General features: G+C 44.4%; 1 protein-coding gene and 1 long non-coding RNA gene across 7 annotated transcripts; one reads left to right on the top strand and one right to left on the bottom strand.

Annotated features, from left to right (window-relative positions):
* Positions 1–1,153: 1,153 nt before the first annotated feature.
* Positions 1,154–5,827, bottom strand: LOC125550846 (uncharacterized). Of its 6 annotated transcripts, XR_007301946.2 has the most exons (7): positions 5,454–5,827; positions 5,209–5,379; positions 4,586–5,074; positions 4,361–4,476; positions 3,210–3,321; positions 1,547–1,675; positions 1,154–1,449 (listed from the first exon to the last, which is right to left on the bottom strand). It is a non-coding gene; the product is annotated as an uncharacterized LOC125550846 (long non-coding RNA). The 6 variants fall into 6 exon arrangements; XR_007301945.2 differs by having other exon boundaries at positions 3,210–3,304; positions 4,361–5,074; XR_007301948.2 differs by having other exon boundaries at positions 4,361–5,074; positions 5,209–5,374.
* A 1,494-nt stretch (positions 5,828–7,321) lies between these two features.
* Positions 7,322–10,979, top strand: LOC125550845 (uncharacterized). Its single transcript, XM_048713955.2, has 4 exons — positions 7,322–7,752; positions 8,176–9,961; positions 10,053–10,171; positions 10,281–10,979. The coding sequence occupies exons 2-4, from the start codon at positions 8,188–8,190 to the stop codon at positions 10,701–10,703; spliced, it is 2,316 nt and encodes a 771-aa protein (XP_048569912.2). The 5' UTR covers positions 7,322–7,752; positions 8,176–8,187; the 3' UTR covers positions 10,704–10,979.

The raw sequence follows: 10,979 nt of genomic DNA, 5'->3' as shown, positions 1-10,979 counted from the left end.
TCTATAGACAATATATGCATCTTTTAATTACTAGTCATTTTGTATTTGTTATGCCTATTTTGACCATGCGAAATGACTCTACTGCCCCTGTGGCAAATTTTTAATTCTATCATGCAGGTCCAGTCGCGGAGAAACACATGTCTTGGACCCCACCACCGAATAACACATTTTTGAGCCAAGCGTTTTCCTTTACTTTACTATAAAGAATTGCTTTCCCTTGCCTTATCCGGCGGACACTTCTAGCTGCCATTATTTCACTCAGCTGAGCTCCATGAGAGAGGATTCCACAAGGTGAGGTCCCCCGTAAGGGGTCGTGGTCGTGGCCAGCAACATGAGGGAGCAGCTGCGGCCAGTGCTGCCAGACTACAACGCGCCTAGGCCCTGGCCAAGGCTGTAGCAGCTGCTCTCGCGTGTCGTCGTTCCCCTGCTCTCACGTGCCGCCGTTCCCCTCATGGACCGAGCAGATCCCCGGGAGAAGATGGGGAACTGCAAGGCGTGTGGCCGGCGGTGAAGCGCCGCTTCGCCGTGATCCCAGGAGAAGATGGGGAACTGCAAGGCGTGTGGCCGGTGATGAAGCGCCGCTTCACCGTGATGTCGCAGGACGTCATGCAGGCGCACATCAAGATGGAGTACATCCAGTGGCAAAGCTTCATTAGATTAGTTGGGCGGGACATTCTAAAGAAAAAAGCATAGAAAAGAGATGGGCAAGTCAGTTAGCAGGCTAGCTGGGCAGTGTTCTGCCTGAGATGGGCGGGCCAAAGCACAGGTTGGCCCCAAAGTAGCTCCACCACTGAGTACATCACCACTGCAGCCGCCGTTTCTGCTCAGGTAAAACTAACTTCCTTCGGTGGTTACTGAATCTATAGAAATTTTGTTAGCTCGTTGCTACTATGCTAATAACCAAGTCTTGAGGGCAGTGTTGATACTTAGCTGAGTGATTCAACATTGGAGTACTCCATCGAGTTGGTTAGATTGTAGTATAAAATACTTAGTTTAGTGATTGCCTTTAGATGTTTCAGATGCTTTAGAGTATTTTCCAATTAAATCACAGATGATTTAGAGTTCATATATATATGCTATGCATCCTGACATATGCACTTCCTTAGAATTGTTGATATGTTTGTATTATTGCTAGCACCCGTTGTCAGCTTACTTAGAGAACAAACAAGCATTTTAACATAAAAGCATCACCTTAGTTACAAAATCCAAATACAAAAACTATGCTAGGTCTGCAGTTTGTTTCATGCATCACCTGAGTGTACTGCACTTTCTGTGCAGCACCAACCTGAAGCCAAAAGAACACAAAACTGTACAAACTAAAATAAAAACATGTCCACAGGCCTAATAACTTTGAAAGTCCGAGCCCTACTACAAGAGTTCAAACAGACAATAGTAATAGAGGAAGTACAAAAATGTATTAGTTGGCATTTCCTCCGGATGGTGAATTGCCTGAAAAAAAAGAGCATTAGGTATAATGATGGTGTTACTTTCTTGTGCAAGAAGCAAAACTTCACCAAGAAAGTAAAATATATTGGGAGCATTGTACCTTTATTTTCCCTATAATCCTTGCCCTTGCTTCGTGACTATATGATGGTGGTGCAAGCTAGTCAGCATCTTCAGATTAGTCCATCCAAAAAGCACACCAAAGGTGGTAGTTGGATTGGTTGTATTATCCCTGAAACGCCATTATCAGAAATTCAGTTGGCGGATAATAGTAAATAGAAGTGCAGGGCTTGCTTATCACACTTACTTAGGACTCATAGGCCTTATTATTCAAAATAAGCAAGATGTAGGCAAAAATGATATATACCAAAGATTATATGTCAATCTAACTAAAGTACTGTTCACGGGATACCGAGTATGATAACATGTCGTTGCTCGCTCTAATAATAAATAATTAAGTTGTTGGAAAGGGGGGGTCTTTTTTTATACAGTTTACTTTAGTGATTTAGTACAAATAAGGACATGTCCAAACCTGACAGGCAAGGCAACCTCAAATCCATGGGGTCAATTTGGTTAGATCAGGATGAGCAGAAATGAGACGCACCATATACGTTTTCCATGCATCAACATATATCCATGAAAGAAAATAGAGAACTGTTTTTACGCATCCACATAAACTCACTAAAGAAATAGAGAATAGAAATTGCTCCTCAACTATTTTTATGCATCCACATACACTCATTAGAAAAATAGAGTAATGTGTACAAATCGTACTCCTCTAGAGCAGGGGGGTCCATATTTACAGAAAAAGAGATACAAAAGCTACAACAACCGCTGTGTTACTCAAAAGTATGCAATGCAAAAGGAAATTAGTCACCAGGCGTTTGCACTAAGTGGAGATCTCTAAAAGACTTGCAACATTTGTACAGGGAAGGAGGCAGGTAAGGTGTAGTAAACTACAGAAGATTGCACTACATAGTTCCATTGTTACGTAAATGAATTTTAGAAATCCATAATCATAGAAACACAGTGGATCAGCCTTTGACCCGAATCTTTAGATAGGCCTTTTCCCCTTTCCAAACAAAGATCACAACAAAAAATCTCAGGTGTACAAAAACTGTAGTAATAATTGTCCCTTGAAGTTCACAGTTGTTGTTAATTATTATGGTGAGGTTAAACTGCAATATTTGTTACATGTGGACATATTTTACAGAAGGGTTTTATTTAGTGAGATTCACTCTACACTGTAGGAGATCAGTTTTTCTAAGATCAATCAAATATGACAGAAATTTCCCAATTCTTACCTCATCCATATTCCACCGGGATGCTCTAGTTCTGAGTGACGCACATACTATTTATACTTGGCAGCTAGGCATGCTAATACGGCCATCACGGACATAAGGCTAACATGTACGCACTGTTTGTCCATTAATACATATCTTCACAGAGGAAAAATGCAAAAGAACAACCGATACAGCAGTAGTTTAGTTTCAACAAGCGTAACAATGAAGAAGCTTATTATTGTATAAGTTTACTTAATTTGGTCACACTACGTTAAGCATTTATGTGCACAAAATAGGGAGGCAGACTTTCTTCAGGCCTAATTTTCACTGATTACTGAATGACATCTGCTAACCTACATAAAACCAAACTTGTACGTGCTCTGACTATCGCAACTGACAGTAAACTAACTAACTATATTTACCAAAATGTACAATTCTCAAGGTCAGGTAGGGAAACAAACACCAGGAATAGAGGATGCACACCTGAAACCTGCTGGAGTTTGCTTCGGTCTCCCTCGCAAGGGCCAATCCAAAAACAGAAGCAGCAATCCTATGCGCCTCCATGCCAAGTTTTTCACCTATAATTGACAAGCACCTACAGAGGTGGAATTGACATCAGCCATAAATCACAAGTTCTAGGCAAAGAAAGTGAATTCCTAGAAAGCAAGTATCAAAATATTGCCCCCTTCCAAGATACTGCAAACAAAGAGATATAGTTTTGAATATTACAACAGAACATCACTTTCGTTCAACATAACGATGGGGAAAAACACCATTTGCCATAAATTTAAAGATAAAAGGAGGCATCATCTACACATGTGCTAGTATGCTAGATAGTACATTTTAAGTCTAGTAACGTTGAAGTGAACTGGAAGCAGATCTTAGCAAAAAATTCAAAGGAAGTGATTAGAGAATCTTCAAGCAGAACCTCTGAATATAGGCAACAAGAAAAGAAATCTCACTGAGTAAGGCATTACAACAAACAAGTATTGGGCAACCAGCACACAGCAGCCACCTCGACCCAGGCTTAATCTATCTCAGCAAAAGAAATTACATCCTAGGGAAAAGAACTTGCAGGCATATTCTTACTCTGTGAGCACAGAAAACAGAAAAAATTGGTTTATCGTCCCACAATGCTACTAAATTCCTTGACAGGTGTTTTTCAAAACCATCACCAAACCTAGAGTAAACTGCACTTATGTCGGCAGCAGCCACACACTGCTGCCAGCTACGCAACAGCAACAGAGAGGAGGTTGCACACTCGAACGTTCAAAGCTGTTCAAAGCTCTTCAGGTTGTCTGTCTCTCTCAAATTCTCTCTCTTTTACCAGAAATTAGACACAGTCGAGAAGTTAAAGAAACAAAGCGCTGTTATCTTTCTTTCGGCAAAAAATACACTGCTGGTAACAGGGCTAGGCACAAATATGCAAACCAGACATTTTGCATGTTTAAATCATGAAACAGCACACAACACCATAACAAAAACTTAAAGTAGTGAGAGATCATTCATACTAACACAAGTGTTTGAACTTTTAGTAAGAGTAGACAGCAAATAGAACCATGAACATGTCTTGCTAACAAAAATTTAAAGTAGCAAAGCTGATTAGACAAAAAGGTTTGGAAAAAAACTAATACCTTCAGTAAAAAATCATATGAACACGTCACGATTTACAAAATACAGCAGTTGTGTGCTTGAACAACAATTTTTGTGTCACATGCGAAGATGCTGGCCAGCTTCGCTCCGAACTCTTCTGACAGCCAGAAATAAATTCGGTTAGCATAGAAGTGCGAGTTAAAAGAAGGCTCCAAGCCTTTTGTGTCACATGAGGAAAATAATTTAAACCAGAAAATAAATAATACACTTAGCTAAACTTTGAGGATAGGACTTCAATTTCGAATGAGATGGCCGTGAGGTTGCCAGATCTTCTACTGCTTGAACAACAACTATAATTGTTAAGATCAAAATCAGCATCTTTTGCAAGTAATGCAGAGTGTGAAATTTTCTGCACACAAAAAAGACTTTGCAGATTTCGTATAGTTGACACAAGCAAAATGCCTAAACTGCTTTTCTCAAGATCCCGTGACTGAAAGCTGTGGATGGCAAATTGTAATATATGAGCATTAGTACTTCTTAGGTAGCACAGAAATTCGTTGGAACTTCAACAAGAGCCGAACAGAGGCGAGGACACGGGCACAGAAATTAGACAAATAAATGAAAGATAAAAATAGATTTTATGAATAATGTAGAGGCCCAGCCACTTGTTGCTGATCCAACAAGATGTGCGGGAATCCCACAAGAATCAAATGCCTCAGGGACCTCCTCCCGCAGGATCCAGTGCCACCAAATTTCTGAGATGATGAACACAAGAGGGAAACAAAAGCGAGCACCGCATGAGAAAATCAGGAATAAAGCAACAGGAGGGGGGTGGAAGTAGGCGGCGACCGTATGGCCGCAGATGTACGGTCGCAGATGGATCGAGGACCTGGTGGTTGGATGACGAGGACGCCGACAACGGACAATTTCAAGGCCAGCCAACGGCTCTAGCGTCAGCCATGGCTGCCCGAACACCGAGGACAAGGGCGTCCTCCTCCCCCACCACCACTTTTCCTTAGCGGCCCTGCTCCTCCGCAAGCACCATGAAGACATGCCTGCCCTGATCTCCCACGAATCAAGGGATGAGCTCAGGTTACTACGCGAAGATAAGTAAACGATGAAGAAAGAGCTCACCTGTGCCCGTTCGTCTCCTCCACGAACTGGGAACCATCCTCGCCCTCTCCTTTGCGGGCAAACGCCGGAGCGGGGCTCGTTCAGGATGGGTTCCTCTGCTGCCCTCACTACTGCTCCTAGTCTCCTGACGAAGATATGCGCCAGATCCAGAATCATGGGACACGGCGCGTGATGCCGACGACCTGCACCCTACCCGGCTCCGGCTGGATGGAGAACGTGCCCTTGTTGTTGCACCTTGAGCGCCGGGAGAGAAGGCGGTGGTGCGAGAGCAGGGAAGACGAGACGGCGCGGAAAGAGAAGAAGAGGGCTCGAAGGACGGAGAGGATTGGCCGAGTGCGCTAGGTTTCGGGGAGAGGATTGGTCCTGACTCTCCATCCCAGGCTGGACCGCCAGCAGCCCACGATCGCTCTATCCCCCTCTTTTCCAGCCTAACACACACGCACACGCATGCGGTGACTGAAACGGCGGGCCCGCGCTACATATTGACCCACCTGTCATCAACTGTAACACGAACCAGCAGCCCATAGTTGACGATGTGCAAGAGACAAGCGCTCGAGCCCACCACGATCGCTGCCCATCCACCTTTTACCGCAGCACAAACCGAACATGCACCTGAACGAGCCATGTAATGCACACTGGATAGTCGGTCCCGCGACAAAGGATGGCCCAACCGTCATCCGCCAAAACTGAAACCAGGTCATGTGAGGCAAAAGTGATGGTCAGATGTTTGTCAAGCAGATGAAAAGTACGAAAAACTTTACACGCAGGTAGATCGAGCGACCCAAAGTTGCTTGCGCTGGCACGTGCCTCCGCTATGCGGGTTGCATAGCGGTGTTTATATGTTCAATTGAACCCTGTGTAACGGAGGGGAGCTGGGGTCCTAGCGCATTCTATATAAGCCACCTTCTCCTTTGGGATAAGGGTTCGCACCCCCTGTAATTCACACGCATATATCCAGTCGACCGTCTCTGGGCTCCGAGACGTAGGGATGTTACTTCCTTCAAGAAGGGCCTGAACTTGTAAAACTCGCGTGTACAATTCCTTCATAGTTAGGATCTTGCCTCTACATTCCTACCCCCCATTCTACTGTCAGACTTAGAACCACGACATCGTGCACGCTGACCTGTCTCGATGATGTCGGTGTAGATGTCCGGCTCAGGGCCTGTCTCGCCAATCTTGTCGATGAAGACATGGATTCCGCCGAAGGGGACCCAGTGCTCGTACTCAATTGAGCCGGCCTCGGGGCCCCAGCCTGCATCGTTGATGTAGAGCTTGCCGCGACGACTCTTGGTCATCCGGCCCACAGCGTATCCCTTGAGCCCTTCGAAGCTGCCCTTTAAGAACTCACTTAGTTGTGGAGCCATCGCGACGAGGTTAGCTTAAAGGGGTTAAACGGGATAAAGGACACGGAGAGTTTATACTGGTTAGGCCCCTTGCGGTGAAGGTAAAGGCCCACTCCAATTTGAGGTGGTATTGCTAGGGTTTCGATTACCAGGGAGCAAACATGCTTTGCCTGGCTCTCGATCTGATGTTTCTTGCCCTTAAGCCGCTGCCGGGTCGTCCCCTTATGTACACGGGTTGACGCCCTGCGGCCTACAGAGTCCCGACCGGCTCATACAACGTGTCCGGCTCGGTGACATATCTTACATGCCTTATATTCAAGGTTTTAAATAGCGGGCGCTATGAACGCTATTGCGGCCGCTATTGCGGTAGCGTGTCCTAGCCGCTACAAGTCAAACGCTGCGCTAGGAAATAGCGTGTTTGGCATGATGCGGCCGCTATAGCGGCTGTCAGAGCGCAATAGCGTACATTTAGGTGGCGTTGGTTGCGGTCATAGCGGACTTGTACCTGGTATAAATCTGAGACGCGCACTGAACCGGGCAAGCCCTAACCCTAAATCAAAGCACTCCTCTCGTTCCCCTTCTTTTTGGTTGGCGGCTGGCGGGCGGCAGCTCCCCAGCGGCAGCACAGCTAACGTCAGACGGGCGGAGGCCGGACGGCCGATGGCTCAACCCCCATAGCCCCTGCTCCCTTCCCGTTTGTTGAGGCGGCAGCCGGCTGGGCGGCCACTTCCTACTCGATGCACTTCCCTGGGTCGACGACGGGCCATCTCCGACGACAGCGACAGAGGGAGTCCCCTTCCTGCTCGACGCAGATCCGCAGTAGGACGGTGACCAGCGACGAGGCAGTCCCCTTCCTGCTCCACGCCTCCACGCCGTACTGCTCGTGCTCTGCTCCTTACGTCTGGCTGCTCTGCTCTACTCCAATCGGGCAGCTCTAACCACGGTTCAGAGTCAAGGTATTGGTTTTTCTCTGCTTTTCATATACACAAATCGATGCATAGTTTAGTACGTAGATGAAATTGGGCGGGGAGCAAGGGGCTTAGAGCATACAAGTATAGAATAGTACGTCAGTACATAGGCCACTGCTCACTGCGGCACTAACCACTTACTAGTTACTAGTTCTCTCAGCTAGAACAAGTACTGAAGCACCAGATGCACAAAGTTTAGTCTGATAATGATAAATTAGCACAATAGTACTATACTCAGTACAGTCTCTGCATTTTATTTATACTGTTAAATTTATGTTTATAAATTCAGTTTATAGCGATAGACTTGCACAGGTTTGTAATTCAACAAATCAACTATCCATCATGCATGATCTGCACTGGTAATTCAGTCAAATTAATAGCTTATGTTTGTTTCTTTTCCTGCAGTTGTAGGCTACTAGCACAATGTCTTCAGCCGGATCAGGGGCTTCGTCTACAGCAGCAACCACAACTGGTAGAACAAGAAAAGATGCAGCCTGGGAGCATGCTTTACCAATTACTGATGAGTTTAGGACCAAGAACAGAGTTGGGTGCAAATATTGCTTGAACTTTTATAATGGTGGCATTACAAGATTTAAGAAGCACTTGGCTGGACTGAGAAAGGACTGTGTACCTTGCACGCAGGTTCCTGATCATGTTAGAGAGCAAATGAGTGCATTGATAGCTGAGAATGATAAAAAGAAGGATAAATCACTAAACAAAATGTTGGCGCCGCGAGAGGAGGTCAGAGGGATGTATGATCAGGGTGGGAATGAGGATGAAGATTGTGAAATTGTTGAGTTTTCTCCTGCAGCAAGTGGAAGCTCTCAACTTCCTAAGAAGCCTATGATCAAGGGTCCAATGGACAGGTATCGTGCACGGCCAGGAGCAGGGAAACAAACAACGATGAATGTTCATTACAAGATCAAAGAAGCAAAGACAACTTATGATTATATCTGCGAGTTCTTCATTGAGGGTGCCCTTGCACATAATCTTGCTAGTCTTAAATCATTTGCTCGAATGGTGGAAGCAATTGGACAGTTTGGTCCAGGATTGAAGCCACCGACACCTTATCAGCTTGCCAATCCTTTGTTGAAGATACAAGTTAGCAAGGTAGATGAAATGTTGAAGGTCCAAAAGGAGGCATGGGTTGCTACTGGATGCTCTATAATGACTAATGCTTGGACAGATCGAAGAGGAAGGAGCTTAATGAATTTGGTTGCCCATTCTTCTAGAGGCGTGTGTTTCCTCCGTGCCATTGAAGCTTCAATGGAGGTTCACGATGCCAAGTTCATCTTCAGCTTGGTCATGTCTTGCATTTCTGAAATTGGTGCTGAAAAGATTGTTCAAGTAGTCACGGACAATGCAAGTAACAATATTGCAGCAGCCAAATTACTTAAGCAGAAGCATCCTCAAATATTCTGGACCTCATGTGCGGCCCACACAATCAACCTAATGCTCCAAGACATTGGAAATATACCCATAGTCAGCTCAACAATTACCAATGGTAAGACCATCACAAATTTCTTTTATGCACACACTAGATTGTTGGCTATTCTTCGCAAGTATGCCAAAGGTGATTTAGTCAGAGCTGGTGCTACTCGATTTGCAAGTCACTACTTGAACTTGAAGAGTTTGTATGGGAAGAGGAAGCAGCTGAAGCTAATGTTTGCATCAAATGATTGGGCTGGCAGTAGTTATGCTAAGAAGCCATTGGGCAAACGTGTGTACAAGCTCGTAATGGACAATAAGTTTTGGGCCAAGATAAACCTGCTAGTGAATTATTTTGAGCCACTTGCCAATGTGCTTAGGCGGGTTGATGGAGACACTCCAGCCATGGGGTTCTTATATGGTGATCTTCTCCAAGTAAAGCAGGAAATAGCAGTCCGGCTCAACCATGTTGAGAGAAAATATGGTCCTATTTGGGAGATCATAGATAGAAGGTGGGATAACAAGATGAAAACAGCACTGCACAAAGCTGGTTATTTTTTGAACCCTTTCTTCTACTATGATAGACAGAGTGAAATGGCTGAAGAAGATTTCATGGAAGCAGTCATAGAGTGTGCATCTGTTATGTACAAAAATAACATAGAGGTGCAAGACAATATTGTCTCCCAGCTTAGTTATTATACTGAAGCCATAGATTCATTTGGAACTGACATGGCCATTAGACAACGCAAAGTAGCAACTATCACTCCTGGTAAGAATTCTAGAACTTGTGAGAGTCTTTCCTGAATGTTGCAACCTGGTAGTGATGTACTTATTTATTTGTTTGACTTACTTGTTTGCAGCAAGATGGTGGACCGTGCATGGAACTTTTGCAAAGGACTTGAAGAAGATGGCTATTAGAATCTTGAGCTTAACTTGCAGTTCTTCGGCATGTGAAAGAAATTGGTCTGCATTTCAGAGGGTAATAACATCCCCAATTAAGCTATTCCTCAATTGCTTAGTTTCTTACCATTTTTTGTTTGCATCATGTGAATTACTAAATGGAATGTACTATTGTATTTGTGTTTTAGGTACATTCAAAGAAGAGGACCAGACTAGGCCAGAAGAAGTTAAATGATCTTGTTTATGTGATGTTCAACAAGAGGCTGGACTCCAAGTACTCTGAGAGGGAAAGGGACCCACTACTTGCAAAATACATTGAAGATGAGCCACCAAATGAGTGGATGTTGGATGAAGAGCTACTACAAGATGATGAGTCATCTGAAGATGAAGCTGAAATTGACATCAATTCAAAGGGGAAACAAAAATCTGTAGCTTCAAGAACTAGAGGCAAAAGAGCTCGTACAAATCAAGATGTTGAAGATGAGGAGGAAGTGGCAGAAGAAGAGGAAATGGAAGAAGAGGATGAGAACCAAGAAGCTGAGGAGGACAATGATGAAGACCAAGAAGTGGACATCGATCTGACTGTTGAAGATGAAGAGGATGGTGAATGACTTGAATCTTGCTTCTTACATGATCTGACTTGAATCTGTTTTTATTTTGCGTGATGGTCGTGGCCTGACGGTGTCGTGCACTCTTGTTGTCACTTGTCAACTTTGTTAATGTGTCATGCACTCATTTCTGTTTTTCATTCTGTGATGGATGGATGGTAATTAGGTCATGGCTTGATGGATGTAGACTACAAAGTCTGAACTTATTTATTTGACGATGAGTGCCTATGAACCAAATATGCTGGTGGTTGTTGTTTGATATCATGATATGGTTGCCTA

Source organism: Triticum urartu, chromosome 4A, assembly GCF_056163025.1.
Source record: "Triticum urartu cultivar PI428250 chromosome 4A, HENAU_Tu73, whole genome shotgun sequence".
Taxonomy (NCBI): Eukaryota; Viridiplantae; Streptophyta; class Magnoliopsida; order Poales; family Poaceae; genus Triticum; species Triticum urartu.
This window is presented reverse-complemented; position numbering and strand designations above follow the sequence as displayed.

Excerpts from the sequence above, each read along its gene's own strand:
- LOC125550845 (XM_048713955.2), top strand. The coding sequence starts at position 8,188 with ATGTCTTCAGCCGGATCAGGGGCTTCGTCTACAGCAGCAACCACAACT. Across the intron at positions 9,962-10,052 it reads AGTAGCAACTATCACTCCTG|CAAGATGGTGGACCGTGCAT; the intron begins GTAAGAATTCTA and ends ACTTGTTTGCAG. Across the intron at positions 10,172-10,280 it reads ATTGGTCTGCATTTCAGAGG|GTACATTCAAAGAAGAGGAC; the intron begins GTAATAACATCC and ends TTTGTGTTTTAG.